General features: G+C 40.1%; 2 protein-coding genes across 4 annotated transcripts in view; one reads left to right on the top strand and one right to left on the bottom strand.

Annotated features, from left to right (window-relative positions):
* Positions 1 to 19,594, bottom strand: part of txnl1 (thioredoxin-like 1) — a 76,594-nt gene that overhangs the window by 35,880 nt on the left and 21,120 nt on the right. The gene's annotated exons all lie outside the window — the stretch shown is intronic.
* On the top strand, positions 1,040 to 19,231 carry LOC110968635 (spindlin-1). 3 transcript variants are annotated; one of them, XM_022218563.2, is made up of 9 exons: positions 1,040 to 1,205; positions 1,761 to 1,874; positions 7,857 to 7,945; positions 9,855 to 9,960; positions 11,584 to 11,632; positions 11,738 to 11,873; positions 12,058 to 12,175; positions 14,742 to 14,975; positions 16,200 to 19,231. In XM_022218563.2, exons 4-9 carry the CDS (start codon positions 9,921 to 9,923, stop codon positions 16,397 to 16,399), a joined length of 777 nt encoding a protein of 258 aa, XP_022074255.1. In that variant the 5' UTR covers positions 1,040 to 1,205; positions 1,761 to 1,874; positions 7,857 to 7,945; positions 9,855 to 9,920; the 3' UTR covers positions 16,400 to 19,231. The 3 variants fall into 3 exon arrangements, with proteins under 3 accessions (XP_022074255.1, XP_022074254.1, XP_022074256.1); XM_022218562.2 differs by lacking the exon at positions 1,761 to 1,874; XM_022218564.2 differs by lacking the exons at positions 1,040 to 1,205; positions 1,761 to 1,874 and adding an exon at positions 6,448 to 6,538.

The raw sequence follows: 19,594 nt of genomic DNA, 5'->3' as shown, positions 1-19,594 counted from the left end.
GTCATGGGGGGTGCTGGAGTCTATCCCAGCTGACTCGGGTGAAGGCAGGGGACACCCTGGACAGGTCACCAGTCTGTCACAGGGCTACATATACAGACACACAATCACACTCACATTCACACCTACGGGCAATTTAGAATAATCAATTAACCTCAGCATGTTTTTGTACTGTGGCAGGAAGCCAAAATACCCGGAGAAAACCCACATATGCACAGGGAGAACATGCAAACTCCATGCAGAAAGATCCCAGGCTGGGATTTGAACCAGGGATCTTCTTGCTGCAAGGCGAAAGTGCTAACCACTACGTCACTGAGCAGCCCCTATTTTATTATATTATACAAAAAAAGAGGTGATAAATAAATAGATTTCTGGCACCTTACCAGTCACAGAACTACTAAAATGTACTGTCGACTTACAGCAAAGTAAAAAACATATTTTCTTTTGAAGCTATTATGTGCAAATGCAGCATAGAGAATAAATGTGGTCTGCAACATGACTGGCATATATCCAAAGAAAAACTAAATAAACAAACCAAATATGGATTTATGGATTTGTTTAAAAATAAAACTGCTTCATTGTTGACAATTAATTTACAATTAAAGGGCCTTAGACAAAAGTTTTAACTTCATTTTTACTGATTATAGAAATACATAACATGAAAAAAGGTCAAATAAGAAGGTTTGTTTAGGCAACAGTAACAAAGAATTCAAGCTTGGTAGACAGAGAAAGAAAAACTAGTATACAGGAGGTCCTCGGTTTACAACGTCCTCGACCTATGGCGTTTCTTCAGAATTGGTTACATGGGTCTAGTTTGTGGAGTGGATGAATACGTCATCACGAGGTGTAAAAAGACAGCTTTGTTTCCATTCTTCGGTTGTACGACCACGTTTGCTAACTTTTTGACCTTCATTATGGCTCCCAAACATAAGTCTGACTCTTCTGACCTGAGCTGACTTACAGCAAAAGAGGTTTTTTTTTTTAGCATGCAGGAGGCTTGCCACTGACGCTTTTATTGTGAAAGGGCACGGCGGCGATGCGCGCTCCGGTCGCTTCCTGCTTGACTCTCGGCGCTGAGATGTCCGTGGAGTCTGTGTGGTTCCTGTGAAGTCGAAACGGGGGCTCCGTGGACGGACAGCGGGAGGCGAGAAGCCCCTTCACGGTCCCGCCGCCACCCTCCCCGGTTCATCTGACTCCCGGTAACGACGGTAAGACGGATAACCAGAACGCGCACCTGTCCGCGTCGCCGCAGGTAAACAACGGAGGCGCGGGGCGTTCGGTTTGCTCGCTGCGTTCTCCCGCCGAGGGGGAGGGGCGGGGGAGGCAGCAGACAGAACCCAGTCCGTCCATCCGACCGTCTGGGACGTTCCTGCCCCCGTTTTTTCTCGCATAAACCCGCGGAGAGCCGCCCCGTTGCGCGCCGCTCCGAGGCCCCCGTCCGCCCCCTTCCTCCTCCGATCAGCGCCTGTAAATAATAGTGAGTAAAAAACATGGCTGACGCTGCTGCTGGCCCTGCAGAACCTGGCTGCTTGGTTCCTTCAGTGCAGATGATGACTGCATACTTATTATTATTATTATTATAAATTATTATTATTATTACTCACGTGCTTTACTAGATTACAATCAAACTGACAATCAGTGCCAACAGGAAGTAGAAATCTCTACAGGCCTCCAACAGCTGCCATGGTGCAGCAAAGTGAAAGCAGGGGGAAAAAAAGCTGTATTTTGATGTCAGATGCGTTTTGCTGCATTGTCTCATTCAGAGGCAGCGGATGAAGTAATAGAAGCCTGCAGGAGTTGATCTGAACGCTTCAGTCTGCGGACAACTTTACCAAGTCGTGAGCAAAATGGAAGCAAAGGTCACCTGGATCCTGCAGGTAAAACTCACCTGCCGAGGCCTGGAAGCTTCAACTCTGGATTAATGAGAATGTCTGTGTTAGGTTCTGTCGTTTTAGTCTTCTTACGGCCCTCATACAGTATAATTTAAACCCAGGCACAGCTTGCACATTGATAGAACAATTAGCTTTTTAGATTTTCTAGGGTATATCCACGTACGTCTGCATAGAGAAGAACATTTAGAAACGTTCTCGTATGGCAAATGCATTGAAACTTTATTAATCTTTTTTGCTCTGGATGGATTTTTGAGTGTCTCGATTGAAATGATCAAACATGTTATCGTCTTGTGTCTTGTGGCACCAATTGCAAGACACTGTTTGTGGTTGTATTTCCATGCAGTTGGTTACTTCTTGCAAACAAAGCTTCATTTTTAGTCTTTCTTCTATCTTAAATCAGACTAAATGATGTTCTGACTCTGCTCTTGTAAATTCGTTGGGCAAAATGACAAAAATTTGACTTTTTTTAAGTATCAAACAGCAAAACAAAGTTGTAGTTAATCTAAGACTCTGGGAAGTTTTGATTATCAACTAGAGATTCAAATTTTGTAAACTTCCTTACTCCTAACCCAGTACTCAGTTAATCAATAACACAACATCAGTTGTACTGCAGATATTAGCCACTAGTCTGACATTAACCCCGATGATACACTGCTAACGTTCTTTAGCTTGCTGACATCATGATATTACTTCCTCGTTAAACATTAGACATCACATGAGACTTTCTAATGATTGGACTTTACTAGCTAAACTCCCACAATGCTTTTGTTTGACAAAATGGAACTACAGGTAGTACAAGTGACCACCATCTTAGGTTGTTCCACCTGGTGGTGCACCGTGGTACGACAACTCATGTACAATAGATCATCTGATGCACAACCTTCTTTTTCGGCTTTATCGGTCAACATATTTTGAATCTGTAAGATTACTAATGGCAAGTATTTGATTATTATTAGTCAGTAACATCCCTAATTTCAACGTAAAGTTTTTGAGCCTCAGCAATAGACTGTATATCAACATTGGATGTATCCAACATAATGTCATGGCAATTTTAAAGCCTGGACTTTGGAATTTGCTCGTCACCATCTTGTCTTTTGAAACCAGTTGTGCACACCTATAATTGTCAATCAGAAGGTACCCACGTCCTGAAGCATGTCCTGCTTTATTGTTTATTTTACCGTAAATGGGATCATAATTTACAAAATGAACATCATACTGTATTGAAGGGGCCTTGAAACAAGCTTTTAAAACCATAAACTGATTTGGAAAATGTTTATTGATGAAGCAAAATGAGTGAGAAGTTGGGTCATTTTCTTATAGTCTGCAACTAGAGGACTCGCCCCCTAGTGGCTGTTAGAAAGAATGCAAGTTTAAGACACTTCACTTAAATACAGTCTGTGTACTTAGCATCTTGTCAAAGAATTAACTGCAATGTCACAGCCAGATGTCAACGAATATTAGCATAATTTTAACCCTGGCCAACTTTTGTTTTTTCATCTTTTCAGTCTTTGAGCAGCAGGTTCTGTTTGAGGCTTTGGTTTGAGCTAAAATCTTGTTTATGTGTAATCGGCGATTATAGTGTAGCCTCAATGTTACTACTAAATATTTTTCTAGCTACAGATAGATGCTAACTATCGATGCTAATTAGATAAGGTGTGCTGCTTGATTCCATAAATGCTATCTCTACACTGGAAGTAACATGAGTTGTTACCTTTATGTAGCGTTGATACTCATGGATACTATAAACATCTTTTTCTTACATCTCATCTGTTAAATCAGTTCCAGTTTTAAATGTTTTTACAGTTTTGCTGCAGCATAGCGCAGATGCTAGCAATTGAAAGACCCAGTTATTCCCTGATATTATGACTATTATCTTCCAGTGAAACAAAACTGTCTGATCAACATTTGAGAGGATACAAAGGCCCTGTAAAGATATTGGTCAATATGTTTTCTTCTTACATCAATACTTGCACATCTTTGACATTTTTATTCCAACATTTTTTGCTAATTATTGCTTGACATACACATCATTTTGCCACCATAGCAGCCTGGTTGTTTCATTTACCTCACCTGGTTTGTGCTTTTGTTGATAAATTCTGTGTTTTTGTTGTTGATTTTTTTTTATTTTAGTGCAAAATATTAATGTCTCACTGATCTCTGTTTTACATGGTGATGAACTTAGATGACTTCTGCAAAGATTAGACCAAGATTTCCCCAAATTCTTCCCAATACATGGAACAAACACTTAGAGAATCACCTCTGTTGCGTCAGAGCTACAGATTTAGGACTTTCTTTGTTAAAAAATGGCCTAAATGTAACTCTGTGAGAATGCAAATTGGTCTCCACCCACCTTTCTGCAGCATACCTGCAGCTCGAGCACACCCGCTCACCTGTAACTCTGCTCCAAACACTGTAAAATTACTCTACGCTGGCGGCTGTGGCTCAGGTGGTAGAGCAGGTCGTCCAATGATCGAAGGGTCGGCGGTTCGATTCCCGCTCTCGCCTAGTCATGTGCTGCATGCCGAAGTTTCCTTGGGCAAGATTCTGAACCCCGAATTGCCTACCAGTGACTGTTCCACTGGTGTATTAATGTATACTGACTGATGTTGCAGGTTGATTAGCAACCTGCACATTAGTGTGTGAATGTGTGTGTGTCTGGTTGAAGGGGAGCAATTGTTGTAAAAGCGCTTTGAGTACTCTGATGAGTAGAAAAGCGCTATATAAGAGCCAGTCCATTTACAATGACAAGTTCTGATATTAGTTATTGGTTATTTGGCCAAAAATGTTGGAACCAGAAACCGATTCTGAAGGAGAATGCCCAACTCTACGAGCTGAATAAGTTTGTATGTTGGGTTTGTAACGGATGAAATCCTGGAAGTCTGAAGCCATGTTTTCAAAACTCTTGTCAGTACACTGCATTTTTTTAAGGTGGAAATTCTCAACCGTTCCACTGGCTGCTTATTTTTACTTATTTTTGCTTTTGAGTTATGTGACGATTAGGGTTGGTTTGTCTGTTTGTCTGTCTGTCTGTTAGCAACATCACTCAAAAACAGACTAACGGATTTGGGTGAAATTTTCAGGGAAGGTCAGAAATGACACAAGGACCAAGTGATTAGATTTTGACAGTGATGCGGCTTATAGTCTGGATCAACAGATTTGTTAAAGATTTCTGTATCATGAGATAGCATGGCATCACTGTAACCATGACAACAAGCGAACACTACATCAGCTGCCTGCTGACGATCACATGATTATGATCCTACTACAAATGCACTGCTGTGGACGTATCGGGACTTATCCATTGGAAATGATTCAAGGAACAACTGATTAAATTGTGGGGGTGTTTCTGAGTCCCATCAATTCCCACCGTCTGCTGCATATTTAGGTCACGCGGTTCAGTATCCGTACATAACGTACACATGCATAACACAAGCCTGTGATCAGCTCAAGGTTATTGTGTTTGTTGGTACATCTGTTTTAATTGGACACATTCTATGTCTAATAAACAAATGCTGCATTTCTGACACTGCCATATAGGGGAATGAGCAGCTTTGGAGGAGGACTGCGCTCTCTAAGTGCTTTTCTTGCTTTCATTATGTGTCTTCCGGGATATAAAACTGGATGATGCAGGTGAACCAGACAACACTGACGGATTTCTGTGCACTTTGAGCTACGATAAAAAACATTAAACAAACGAACAAATGCAATAAATTATTGTCCACAGAGCCAATTTATCCAATTTAAGACCCTCCACAGGATTCTGTATTATGACTTCTCCCTTTGCAGCAACTAGAAAACCCCCGCCAAGCATGAAAAAATAGACCGATTCAATAGAAACCTGAAGAAAATAAAAGGCATTTTTGTCTTGTGGATTTGGCGTTAAAGCACTTTTAACGGCTCTGTTTAAAAACACATGTTCGGAAAAAGTCCAGCTTTATTGTACTTGCTGATTCACAGACCTGAAGAACAGTTTTGGGCAGTACTGGGGCTTGATGTAATCCAGATGTTTTTGGGGGGAGGATGGAGGGAAACGTTCAGCGCTTGATGGATTTTTCTGCACAGACTTACTTACATTGCCGCTACAGTTTCTCATGTTGTGGGGACATAAATCTCATTGTGCTGTTTGGTAGAGGGGAGCTGCAAAATCAAGTCCTAATAAGGTAAAGTTGAGTTTAGTTAAGGATCTTTGTTAAACTGTTGGTTCTTAGCCTCTAGGAAGTGAGAATAATGTCCTCTGAAGTGGTGGAAACTGCATGATGCAGTTTTTCTCCCAGTTCGAGCTCCACCTCTCCGGTTTCAAGTTCTGTCGAAGTCGGACCGAGTGACGCTGAGATGTTGCCGTCCAGCATCGCCGGCCCCTCAGGACGGCAGATGACTAATCATGTGTTGCCCGGGGCAACGGGAGGAAAAAAAATCACCACCGGCTGCAGCCGAACGCTGCAGAATGTCTTTTCTGGTGGTTAGTTTCCTCTGCAGGTGAGCAGGAATGTCAGCTTTGAGCATCTGGCGTCTTTTCTGCTTCACATCAAGCTGTCGGGTCACGTTTTTTTTTTTTTTTTTCCAGGAGTCTTGTCTCTGTTCATCCTGATGTGTTTACCTGGTTGGGGTTTGCAGAGTTTTTGTCGTAAAGGCCTCAAGCAGAGCAGACGGTGAGCAGCTAGAGGGTCAGATGTGTTACGTAACACCCGGCCTGCAGATAAATAATACACTGCAGGCTTCCTCACCGGCTCCGCTGATCAATAATTGAAGTCTCGTGTTCAGGACATGAAACCTTCAGAAGCTCTGTTGCTCCTCCAGTGATCCACATGTGGTTTTTCACCTTGATGTTATTCATTAGAATGCATTTTATTTCAAGTAAGACAAGAGACAATCATGGTAAACATTTGGTGCATGTGTTTGGTCATTAATTTAATCAGCTTCGACATTATTTTGAGGAACTCCTGGGTGCATTTCTGTTGTCAGTTTCAGATCAACAGGTCATTTGCAGTTTAAAAGCACATTTAAAATGCAAAACCCCTGATGTTTTTTTTTAATTTTTTTGTCATATACTGTTGAGTAGCATACATAAAACACTAGGAGGGGCTCAAATCTGCTGAATTCTGCCACCTGCAGTCAGAATTCAGGTCAAAATGCACAAATCATCAACCGAAGAGGCTTCAGGATCAGAACCATAGACTGTATATAAAGATGGACGTAGCATCTGGCTCCAAAATTGAAGCCAACCCAGAAGTGTCAAAAATTTGCAATATCACGCCGTCCGCTAGGGCTGGCTCCAAAAAGCTTTTGCTCCATAGACCCCAATTCATTTTTGGAAAAAATAAAATTTGATAGACTGATGTTCTACAGCTCAGGATTTTTTTCCCGTTAGTTTTCATGGTCAAAATGAGAGATCAGGTGGCAGATCTTAAAATAAATCAATACTGAATTTTAAATAAATCGTTAAATTTGGCAGAGCCAGGGGGCGTGGCTATACTTGATTGACAGTCCCATTGACTGGTCCTGCCCCCAGTTGCTCTCTGGTCCAGCCTATTTGCTGACGCGTTTTACGTCACTGGCTCCAAAAAAAATCCAAAATGCCGACCAGGAAGTAGCAAAATCCGGGCTTCATTTTCTTGGCGTTGAAACCAACGGGTGACATCACGGTTAGTTCACGCCTGATCAGAACTGACCTGAAGCCTTCAGTACTGAGGCAGGTGGAGTGTCGCCCCCTGCTGGTCACAACCGGGAACATCAACAATGTAATATTAAAAAATGAGATGATAGGATTCACTTAGCTTGCCAAAATAAAAGGTCTGGATACTTTCTTTATCACATCTTTAATCCATAACAAAACAATAACGTAGTGTACCGCCGACGAATCTTAATTTTAAACTGAAGCTAAAGATTCACGTTTGCTTTTGTTGTATCAAACAGATTAAATATCAATCAGTTATGTTGAATTATTAATTTTGTCGTTTGCTATCGCAGGTTTAATCCTGGTTTTGTCCTCGAGGCTCGAAGTTTGACCCAGAAAACTGCTGGACGTCCCGTCAATCCTCCTGAATACTGGAGTCTAGGTAAATATTTCATTTCTTTGACTAAACACTTAGACGAACGTGACTTCTGATCAAAATAATTCTTCAAAATAATGTATTTCAGTGAATTTCTGTGATTATTTTACATAAATAAAACATTAGTCTCAGTCCTGATGCCAAGCAAGATCGTTTTAATGCCTTACTTGTAATATGTAGCATGTTGGTAACATGCTAAAGCTTGGTATATACCAAGATGCTAATGTTGACGATGGTTGAAATGGTAATGGTACTACAGTTACTGTAACATGGAAATATTTGGTGTATTTCAATGTTCAGCTTAGCAGAACATAACATTTTTACATATAGAACACCTAATGTTTAGTATGCTGGCAAAATAATAACAACACAACACTTAGCATGCTACAACAACATGCTATTGATTAGCATATTAGCATGCACACTAAAAGTCAGCATGATAGCATTTGTGAAACAGTTGCATGTTAGCACCCCAAACAAAATTTGAAACAAAAAGGACTAATAATAATAAAATCACCAAAACGAGACAATTTATCAAAGATTGAAGCTATAAAAAAATGAAAAAATGGTCAGATTTTTAACTTTTAGTCATCGAACTACGGCTGTAGCATGCAGTTCTGTTGGGAAAATCAACCAATTTGAAGCTTATCATTGGGATGTTTAGTGAAAATCATTTTTTTAATTAAAAAAATTGCAAAACTGTAATCAGTTTACATCGGTTTCCATTAAAAAAGATGCAGTCTTTGCAGCAACTAAACTTAGAATTCTTGAGTGATGAACCTGCGACCAACAGTCACGTGACTAAAATTGTTTTGTGTTATAATTAGGAAACTAATAAAAAAATGACTACAGAAAATACTAAAATAGTAAAATGAAAGACACTTTTTTGTTTTTTCCAGTATTGGAAAGACCTGTGAACATGTCGACAAATGTTGGACATGTTGATCTCAGGTCAATTATTGTGAAATAAATCACTGAATAAATTGAGTTATTTTTGATTTCCATTATTCTATCCATACCATTATGATGGAAGACATTTCTGAGTTCTCTCTACTTCTATTCATGGTTTCCACACAGGTGCAGGACTTTATAATGTAGTGAAAAATGAACCCACAGTGAGGAAAAATGTGACAGGAGTGAAAAAAAAAACCACCCAGTAACTGCAAAAAGATTGTTTCAGTTAGGGGAAGTCCAAACACAGATATAAATCAGACGGCTGCAGAATCTTCCCGTTCTTGTACTAAACATTTTTTTAAAATGAACATTTCCTAAATCAATGCAGCTCTGACATCATGTTTCTGTGATGATGTAGAAACTGTTTAGCTCCAGTAGATGTCAGTAAAGTTACAGACAACTCCTGAAGGACAGATCTGACTTGTGGTTGATGTTTCTAAACCTCGTAGAAGCTAATCCAGGGGTGTCAAACTCATTTTAGTTCAGGGGCCACAATCAGTCTAATCTAATCTGAAGTGATCAGTAAAATCACAGCATAATAAAATGAAAATAACCACAACTCCTAATGTTTCCTTAGTTTTAGGGCAAAAGAGTACGTTCTGACAATGTTCACATTTAATGAATTGTCTTTTTACAAAACATTATGAACAACCTTAATCTTCTCAAGAAAAATAAGTGAAATTTGAACAATATTATGCCTCATTTTATCATTTACACATTACAACTCACATCACAGAGTGTCTACAAAGGAACAAAACATTCAGTCACAGGTATCTGGGACTGAGCCATACAGCATTTTACTTTATGATCAAAACAACTCGTCAAGCTCTAGAAGTTATTTTAAATTCACGGTTTTAAAAATGTACGGTTTGCAGTCGACATCTTCTCCATAATTCTTGCACTTTGCGAAGTCGTCCGTATGTTCGCCGCCCCTGAGTTGAGGTGTTTTGTCTGGTTGCAGCCCTGGACTGGTTGGAGCTGTAGCTGTGTGGCCGGGCGGCCTGGCTGCCCACCTGCCTCCAGATGAATGAAGAACACTCCGGGACACAGAGACACAGCTGATGCAGGTCAGAGCTGATCAAGGACGGTCACCACAAACTCTGTAGAGCTGCTGATTGAACAGAAACCAACCACAAAGCAGCCCTGAACCTTGCTGTAAACAACTATTCCAACATAGTCGACTTGTTGTTCTGGAGAATTTCTAACCCTGAACTGCTCTAACATAAAATAATCAGTGGATCGATAGTCGAACAAACCAGGTTGGTCTTGAGGTTTTCATAGGAAGCTTTGAATTCAATAAAAGTGCTTCGTAGGTCTCCCTAAAGTTTGATTATCACTTGATATTCACCTCCTGTCCTTTGCTGCATCGACACATTGTTCTGGGTTTTGTTTACGTTCAAACCCTTTACAGTCTCTGTTTTTGGTACATCTTGTGGTTTAAACTTCCACCGAACACAAAAGATGCACTGAGGGCTCACAAAACATCTTCATCAAAGCTTCTTTTCAGACTCATTTATATCAGAAGTCATATGGCCTTTTCTTATACGTGTATATCATCAGTACCGTTTTGTAGCACTGTTTTCACTCTGCTAAATACCTACCGTAACACTATTTTAGCTTCTATGACTGTAGATTTCTGCACATCTATTTGGTATGTACATTGCCCAAGATGGACCATACAAAAACACAAGACATTTGACATTTTTGGGATCCTTTTAGTGATGTCCAAGTTAGAAAATTGTCAATACGAAGAATGTCATCTGTTTAACGCAGGTATTAGCGTTAGCATTTACATTTTCACAGTAAAACTCGAACAGTTGAGTAGCAACAAAAAAGGGGTTGTGTTTCATTATGACTCTTCTCTTCGGTTGGGGAGGTTTCAAGTCTCTTAAATAGACTAAACCAACAGGAAGTGGTCCAGGTTCCTTTTTCTGCCCCATGTATTACATCTACTATATCAAGTCTAATAATAAATATATGCAATGAACACTTTTTGCTCTGCAGGCTCAGCACTTCAGCATATTCAGTTTACTATAAAATGATGGATAGAAGATTTAAGTGCCAAGACTCGGCTTTAATCAGGGAAGATTTTACCTCAATGTAGAAAGTCCTTATAGCAAATAGTGCCAAGTTGTAAGAGCGTAAGAATAATTGGACACTTGGCTGCTAAATGTTTTTTTTGGCAGCTGTGTGTCTCTTCATGCAAAAAAAAAAGCTCCCAAGAGGCTCAGCATTGATTAAAAGTTGAGAGTTAAATGAAAATAGAAGATAATGAGATCTCAAATGTAGTTAGTTTTCCAATCTCAACTTTTGGGTTTGTCCAAAAAAAGTAGTAGAATGTCGAAGAAAGGTGGCAGAAGAAGTCTAGTGGATGCAACAAATTGAGCATGCTCTTGAAAATCAAGTTTCCTTCATGAGGTAGAGGAAGTACCAAAGGTTGAAGTTTAGGAAAGCATCCAAAAAGACACTCAAGAGATTCAGAAGATATAAGAAAGCCAAAGCACTGTGTCATCTGTCAAACATGTTGGTGATTCTGCGATGGTTTTTGAAGTTAAAATGGCATTTATTGATGACTTATTCAACACTTTAGTGCTTCCAATATACTCAGCGGTGACATAAAGTATCCTGTATCTGCATTAAACAAACTACAACCTCGCAGCATTTGCTAAATGATTTGTGTTTCTCCTCAGGGCATGCAGGTGTTTCTGCAAATATGATGAAGAAAAAGAATCCGCACAAGTAAGTTCAGTTGCTTACGAATAGTTGGTCCAACATTGGGGTGTTTGACAGGTGGAAATCCACATACAGATTGGGTTGATTGCGTTGTTTCCTGTCTCCATAAAGAAAGCATAAGAGCAGCCTGGGCCCGACCACCAAAGTTCTGTCGCAGCCTCGACGCAACATCGTCGGCTGCAGGATTCAGCATGTCTGGAAGGAAGGTGGAGGACACGTGGTCTGGAAAGGGACAGTCCTCGACCAGGTAAAGACAGGGTCCATTAACTGTTAACTGCAGGTAGATGCTCCGTCCAATCACATCTGCACTGAGCTCTTTATCTGTATCAGGCTAAAATGTCTATTACTGTTGTAGTAAAGGGTTGAAGGTAGGAAGGGTGTGTGAATAGAAGCACAAAATGACTGTTTTCTAACGTCTTTGTGTCCACCAGGTGCCGGTGAATCCGTCTCTGTATCTGATCAAATACGATGGATTCGACTGTGTTTATGGTCTGGAGCTTCATAAAGACGAGAGGGTTCAGGGACTGGAAGTTCTCCCAGACAGACTGGGTAAGACTGACCTCAGAGCAGTGCCACACTAGACACAACATGCTAACATTAAGCATGTAGAATAGCATGCTAAATGTTAATAAATTAGCTTGTTAATGTCGGTCAACACTAACTGAACACAGGATGATACCATACTTACATATAGCATGTTTGCAACAGGCTAATATTTAGTCTATAATTCTGTTAATGTGAGCGCTACATAACATGCTCACATATAGCATGTTATAGTAAATGTGTAATCTTAGCAAGTTACATTTATCCAACATTAACGTTATCTAACATAGCTTTTCAGTAACATGTTAATATTTATTAGTCTTTTAGTACATTAGTGTCGGCTGAACATAACACTATATACAGCTCAGGATAAAATTATACTTCATGCGTAAAGTTAGCATCTTGTGTTTAGCCAATATTACCTTTATAACCTCCGCCAAGGAGGTTATGTGACACCCGGCGTTTGTGTGTCTGTCTGTCTGTCTGTTAGCAAGATAACTCAAAAACGCCTGGGCAGATTCACATGAAATGTTGAGGGGATGTAGACTATGGTAAGAGGAAGAGCTGATTTAATTTTGGTGGCAATCCGGAAAGGATCCTGGATTCTGGATCACTTTGAATTTTTTAGTATGTTTTATTATGTGGTCCAAAATATGACAAAAACATCATAGGTTAGTATGTCGTCCAACAAATTGGAACAAGGTGTCCAGATAGCTCAACTGGTTAAGAAGGTGATTTGTAAACAGAACTGTGTCAGACACGCAGGTTTGATTCCAGCTCATGTTCCTTTACTGCCAACCCGGTCTCACGGGGATTCGTGAAACTGTGACGTAAGTTTTTGTTTCGGTTTCGTGCGCACCAACACGATGTCGTCATGTTTTTCGTGCAGCTCACCATGAACGAAACCGGCTGTGGTAATCACATCTGAAAGTGGTTTATACCGGCGGATTCATGACGATCTAAGCTGCCCATCGGCGTTTGCGGCCGCCGCCACGGCCGCCGGACATCCGGCCGCGGCAGCAGCCGCAAACGCCGATGGACAGCTTAGATTCGGCGGATTCATGACGATCTAAGCTGTCCATCGGCGTTTGCGGCCGCCACCGCGGCCGCCGGATATCCGGCCGCAGCGGCCGGATATGTGGCGTGGCGGCCGCGGTGGCGGCCGCAAACGCCGATGGACAGCTTAGATCGTCATGAATCCGACGAATTTGCATAGGAATTTAAAGAATGTCCGGTGGCTGCGGTGGCGGCCGCGGTGGCGGCCGCAAACGCCGATGGACAGCTTAGATCGTCATGAATCCGCCGGTATAAACCACTTTCAGATGTGATTACCACAGCCGGTTTCGTTCGTGGTGAGCTGCACGAAAAACATGACGACATCGTGTTGGTGCGCACGAAACCGAAACAAAAACTTACGTCACAGTTTCACGAATCCCCGTGAGACCGGGTTGTTACTGCATGTGTTTCCTGTTTTCCTCTATCCTTGGCGGAGGTCTGCACTCTCTGAGTGCTTTTCTAGTCTATCATGTGAATCTTTCGTCTTTTAGGAACATGCTAATCTTTAGTTTATTGGCATGCTAATGTTGGCCCAACACAACATGCTAGCTTTACGCCTGTAGTAGACATGCTAATATATAGTCTTTTAGCATGTTAATGTCTAGTAAACATAATATGACAACATTAAGCACATTGTATAACATTCTTAGTACCATGCTGACATATAGCATACATATAGCATATAGCTAATATTAATTTATTAGTATATAAATGTTTACTAAACATAACATGTTTGCATGCATTAAGAACATAGTATAACATGCTAATATTTAGTTAGTATGTTGCTAAACATAAAATGCTAACATTAAGCTCCTAGTATAACATTCTACATGTCAACATGCTTACATATAATACATTAGTAACAACTCCAACTCAAGCTAATAATTAGCCTATTAGCATGTTAGCATGTCAGTAACAGGCTAATATTTAGGCTATTAGTGTGATCATGTTGACCAAATATAGCATGCCACCAATGAAGAAGTAATGTAACATGCTGAATGTTGAAGTCTAACACAATAACATGCTAATATAGAGCAAAGTAGTAACATGCTATTGTTTAGCCTATTAATATTCTACTGTTGCCTAAATATAACATGCTGATATTTAGACTATCAGTATGTCAATGTAGCCTAAACATAGCATGCTAACATTAAGTACATAGTATAACCTGCTATGTTGGTTTGTTAGCAACATGCTAACATTCGCATTAACATTGAAATATTCTATTAGCATGTTAATGTTGGCTAAACATAACATGCTAACATTAAGCACGTGGTATGACATGCTACATGTAAAAACCTTTTATGCTTTCATGTTAACATCAAATGTTAGCATGCTAAGATTAGCATTTTGTCACAAACAGCTTAGACTGAGGAGTTGTTTAAAGTCTGCTGCTCTCAGAATAAATTCTCTTTTAGATTAAATAAATTTTACCTAATCTGTGGCAGACTCAAACATGACACACATTTAACTGCGTGAAATGACTTCTGTTTTGAATTAAATTTTATCCCTGCAGCTAAATCCCGCCTGACAGATGTCAACCTGGCGGACGCCATGATCGGTAAGGCGGTGGAGCACATGTTTGAGACGGAGGAGGGTCCGAAGGAGGAGTGGAGGGGGATGGTTCTGGCCAGAGCTCCCATCATGACCACCTGGTTCTACATCACCTACGAGAAAGACCCGGTTCTCTACATGTACCAGCTGCTGGACGACTACAAAGAAGGAGACCTCCGTATTATGCCCGACTCCAGTGAGTCCAGTCATTTTAATTTGGTTTGGATTTTTACCCCAGTGGGAATTTTAATGGCAAACCTTGCTGATACAACCCTCTGGATGGGTAGCATTATACATGTCTGGTTTAAAAGGCAGATTCTGCTTGTATTATAGACTTTTTACCAGATTTACTCTTGGACCAGAGGTCCAACTCCTGATATCCAAATTCTACCAACAAATCCACAGTCAAATTTCTTTGTGTTTCGACTATTTTAAAGAGCAGCAGCACAACGCAGCAGCAGAGTTCTGTCTTCAAATGGAGAGAAGGGATGCATCCAGTTCATGCAGATGGAACGGCAGCTTTAAATTCATTAATTCCCTAAATTACCCTGCTGCTTTTCCTGCCCAGCCAACAGAGCTGCTGCAGATTCAAGGCTCCTACAATAAATTAATCAGGAACAAAGTGGGTAACCCTAACCTCCAGAGTCCACAAATTGTTGAGAATTTTCAGTTTTGCAGCTACAAAGTCATAGAATTGACAGTAGTGGGATTACTGTTAGAATGAACTTCAGATTCTCAGTCTAGAAGTTAATGCAGATACTTCAGTTGGATCTGTTTTTGTGGCATACATGTTTGGCAAAAATGCCAGTGTTTCATTAGCCGTTACTTAAATGCGAATAATATTGAGAATTTTTGAAGAAGAAGGAAATTAGTGGTTAATGGTGGTGAAATTGTTTCTTCAAACTAATCCAAGTTCACCAAAAGGTGCAGAAAGTACACTAAACAAATTCAACCGAAACAATATTTGACCACCTGAGACATGCAACCAGTCTGATAGAGTTTAATACAATTTAGCTTTTTAGTTTAGACATCTACAAAGTCAAACTGCAACATCTCTTTCCAGAAATAGAACTTGAACTATGTTTACTGTCACAGTTAAGCACCAAAGTATCCAGACAAAGATCTTAAATGGGGAAACCTACTTGCCAATAAAGACATTTCTTTTTCTGATCAACTTTTGACTAAAGAAATCCCTACATCCATCCAAAAGTCCAATTTGGTTCCCCCTTAAAACTGTTAATAGGTTTATTTTATATTTTCTCAGAGTATTACTTGTCTCTATGTGACCAAAATTGTTCAACTGAGTTGTCAGAAACCTTCTTCTGTCCATGTCTTTGGTTTTCTCTGTTGTGCTACAAGAGTAAAACCAGAAAAGCTGGAGAACATGCTAACACCGATCTGTTTTATTGCCTCTGTGTAGACGACAGCGTCCCGGCGGAGAGGGAACCCGGCGAGGTGGTGGACAGTCTGGTCGGTAAACAGGTCGAGTACGCCAAAGAGGACGGTGGCAAACGAACGGGCATGGTCATCCACCAGGTGGAGGCCAAGCCGTCCGTCTACTTCATCAAGTTTGACGACGACTTCCTCATTTATGTGTACGACCTGGTGAAAACTTCGTAAGACTCTGCGGACGTCCTAAAGTTCCCCCAACCGTCAGACGGAAACGAAACGCAGCACATGTCGAGACATCTGAAGCATTTATAACCCAGAATTGTTCCTCAGACCATCAAAGACAAAATAAAGACCCCAAAACAAGGATTTTACACAACAGAAGAAGACAGGACGTGCAGTTCTTGGCCCTTAAATTCTCAATGGTTTTATGTTACCTTTAATTGGTCCAAATCTTTTTCAGGCCCTTTAATGCATTTCTGAGTAAAGCAAAGAAACTTTTAGTGCAGTTAGAAAAAGAAAGAGGTTTCAGAATCAGATTTTCTAACCAAAAATCAATATGTAGGCTGGAATAGGAACAGATTAACAGTAGCCAACTTGTCTTTGCTAAAAAACAAGCAAACATGGAAACAAGTTAAAGAAATGTCATTTTTCCTTCAACATTTCTGGAGTTGTTTCCAAAGATTTCCCCTTCGACTGACACATCTGATAAATGAGCAGATTCCCAGTGAAGAAATGTAGCCTGGAGCCAGTTGGTGGAAGAAGCTGTATTTTAAAGTCGCAAAAAAAAAAAAGACTCAAAGAAGAAGAATTCATGCAATCATGTTGAAGAAGGAGCTTCTGTTTGGACTCTATGAGGTTTTAGCAAACAGAACAGCTCATTGTTGATGAAAACTTTTGTATTTGTTGGCGGCACAGATGTACGGGAGCCCATTTCTGCCACACTAATTTTAAAAAGCAAGTTGACAACAACACGAAAAGTCAAAAAATTACATCTCAAATGAAAATGGATACAAATTTTGAACTCTGAACTAACTCTGCACTAGGACACATTTTTTTAATTTGGATTTTGACATAGTTTTGCGCAATGTTTCATAATTAAATTTTATCAAGTAAACCAACAGTATTTACTCATGTCGGAACTTTGTATTATGTCAAACTTCTCTGTCAATATTAATTTCCCGTACAATCTTGTATCATGCTTTCAACTAACCAAGAATTTTTTGAAATTTCCTAATGTGTCATCTGTTTTTCCGAAGCAGAAATGGGCTTCCATATAACAGAGACAGGATAAGATAAGACAGGAAGATTAATCCCAGTTTAACATCAAACTTGGACTTTCTGAAGTCTTGGAAACCTTCAGCTCAAAATAAAACTTCTTCAACCCCAAGCCAGATGGTTTGGCCGCATCTCTGAAAGAGCAACTATCGGAAATATCCCCCCCAAAAAACGACTTTGGACGCCTCCCAGAAACTAATTTATGGCCCTTTTGTTGGACTGGACTTCTGCTCCGGTTGTTGTACAGAGCAAAACAGGACTGATTTTGTTTCGTCACATATTGTGCTACGTTCACAGGCTCCATGTCACCAACTTCAGCATTAATGAAGGTCAGCAGACCCTCGTCTAAAGACGTCCACAGTTGAAAACTGTGATTTAAAAAAAAAAAAAAAGACAGGGGCTTTTGTTTTCTTTTTGCTTTTATCATTGCCAAAACCCCTTCTTGTTGTGAAGTTGTTTGATGTTAAAGACGATCGGACAGCTTTTTTCTCGTGATTTCACTAAAGCCTTTGGATTTACTCTCGTGTCGTCTTTTCTAAGTCGCCAATGAAGAAGCAACAAGACGGAACTGAACCTTGGCCGAAGCCCTTTCTGTCCTTTTGCAGTTTGTTTTAGCGTTAAATACCTGGTTACAGACAGTGGACAGACACCTGCATCTGTGTCACACCTGGTGGGAACATGGATTCAGAGAGCAGAAAGGTTCAGTTCCACCTCCCCGAACGGTTCGTGATGGTGTTGGACTGGAAGGAAAACAAACCTGCTGTAGCGCCGCAGTCAAGTTTTCAGCCTCGAAGGCAACAGTTAGACACTTTGAAGCCTGATTCCGGTTCAGTTCTGTGATAAAATCATGACTGAAACAAAAGTATCCCAGTTTGTATTTACACACAAACCAAAAGATTCCTTGTGGAGCAGACTGAGTTTCCTCCTGGACGTCTGAAGCTTCCGTCGGACGTCCACGCGATGATTCGGTCCGTTCCACAGCATGTATGCAGTAAGAGAGGACACAGTCGGTTGTGTTTAGTATATGAAGAGATTAACAAGCAGTGAAGGTTTAAAATTTCCTTTTTTTTTTTAAACAAATGTACTTTTGATTTTATTTGGATTTACTCCAGACTGAAGGTTTTCCATAAAGTCGCGCTCTGTACTGGGTTGAAGTATTTGAGTGAATCGAGGTGTTTTTTTTTTACTGGCTGGTGACTGATTTAATTTACACTTTCAGTATTTTATCATCCAGTGATCCAGTTATAATTTGTAGAGTAGAAACTATGTGACAGTTAAACATCAGAATAAATTGTTGTTGAGCCTTTTATCGAGGGGAAATATGTCTTTAACCAATCAGATGCCTTGGCTGAATCGATGTACAGAACAGAGTTGTGAATGTAAAACCTTCAGTGTGTGTACGTCCTGTGATGTAGTTAGTCGCAAAAGGCAGATTTCAGCTCTTATTATAGCCGCTCTTTAAAAAAAAAAAGAAAAGACAGACTCTCCCAGAGGTCTGTAGGTCTCTCCACTTGTGTATCTGTTTTGTTTTTCTTTGAAGATAAGTGCGATTGTGATCATCTCAGTGGGCACTATTTTTAATTGGTTAACAAAATAATGCTTTGTTACTAAGACTTGGTTTCCAGCCAGGTTCTGTCCAGTTCATTTTTGCTATTATAATAACAGATTATTGTGGTTAATGTTGGAATGACATGGGCCTTCTATCATCCTTCTGCCTTGTATTGTTTGTTTTTGTATGTTTAAAAAATGTATGTTAATAATTTTTATTGTTAATGGAAAGCCTGACAGGGTGTGCTTTGTTTTCTTTCATTTATTCTGTACCTAGATTTATGAGACAAGGTTATTTTGCACAATCCACTATTGGATAAAAAACATATACAACATAAGGGTCCTTATGAGAAAAGGTAGGGCCAAAATTGGGAAGTGTTTCATTATCAGATTTTTAAAATTAATAGGTTCATCAAACTGAGCATATTTAAATTAAATGAACTAAGGTTGTTCATCTGTTCGTAGTTAATTTGCTCTAGCTTAAGCTGCAGCTCTAATTTTTGCACACTACTTCCAGAGGCAGGCTCAACATCCCCAAAACCGTCTCATCTTCTTCATGAAGACTCTCAGACTTCACTTCATAATCAAAGTTTTGAATTT

The sequence above is a fragment of the Acanthochromis polyacanthus genome, chromosome 18 (assembly GCF_021347895.1).
Source record: "Acanthochromis polyacanthus isolate Apoly-LR-REF ecotype Palm Island chromosome 18, KAUST_Apoly_ChrSc, whole genome shotgun sequence".
In the NCBI taxonomy this organism is placed as follows: Eukaryota; Metazoa; Chordata; class Actinopteri; family Pomacentridae; genus Acanthochromis; species Acanthochromis polyacanthus.
The sequence above is the reverse complement of the archived record's forward strand: the minus strand, read 5'-3'. Positions and strand labels throughout refer to the sequence as shown.

Bases quoted from the DNA above. Each gene is read 5' to 3' on its own strand.
- LOC110968635 (XM_022218562.2), top strand. From the start codon at position 9,921: ATGAAGAACACTCCGGGACACAGAGACACAGCTGATGCAG. The intron at 12,176-14,741 runs GTAAGACTGACC...TTATCCCTGCAG, and splicing joins AGTTCTCCCAGACAGACTGG to CTAAATCCCGCCTGACAGAT. The intron at 14,976-16,199 runs GTGAGTCCAGTC...GCCTCTGTGTAG, and splicing joins CCGTATTATGCCCGACTCCA to ACGACAGCGTCCCGGCGGAG.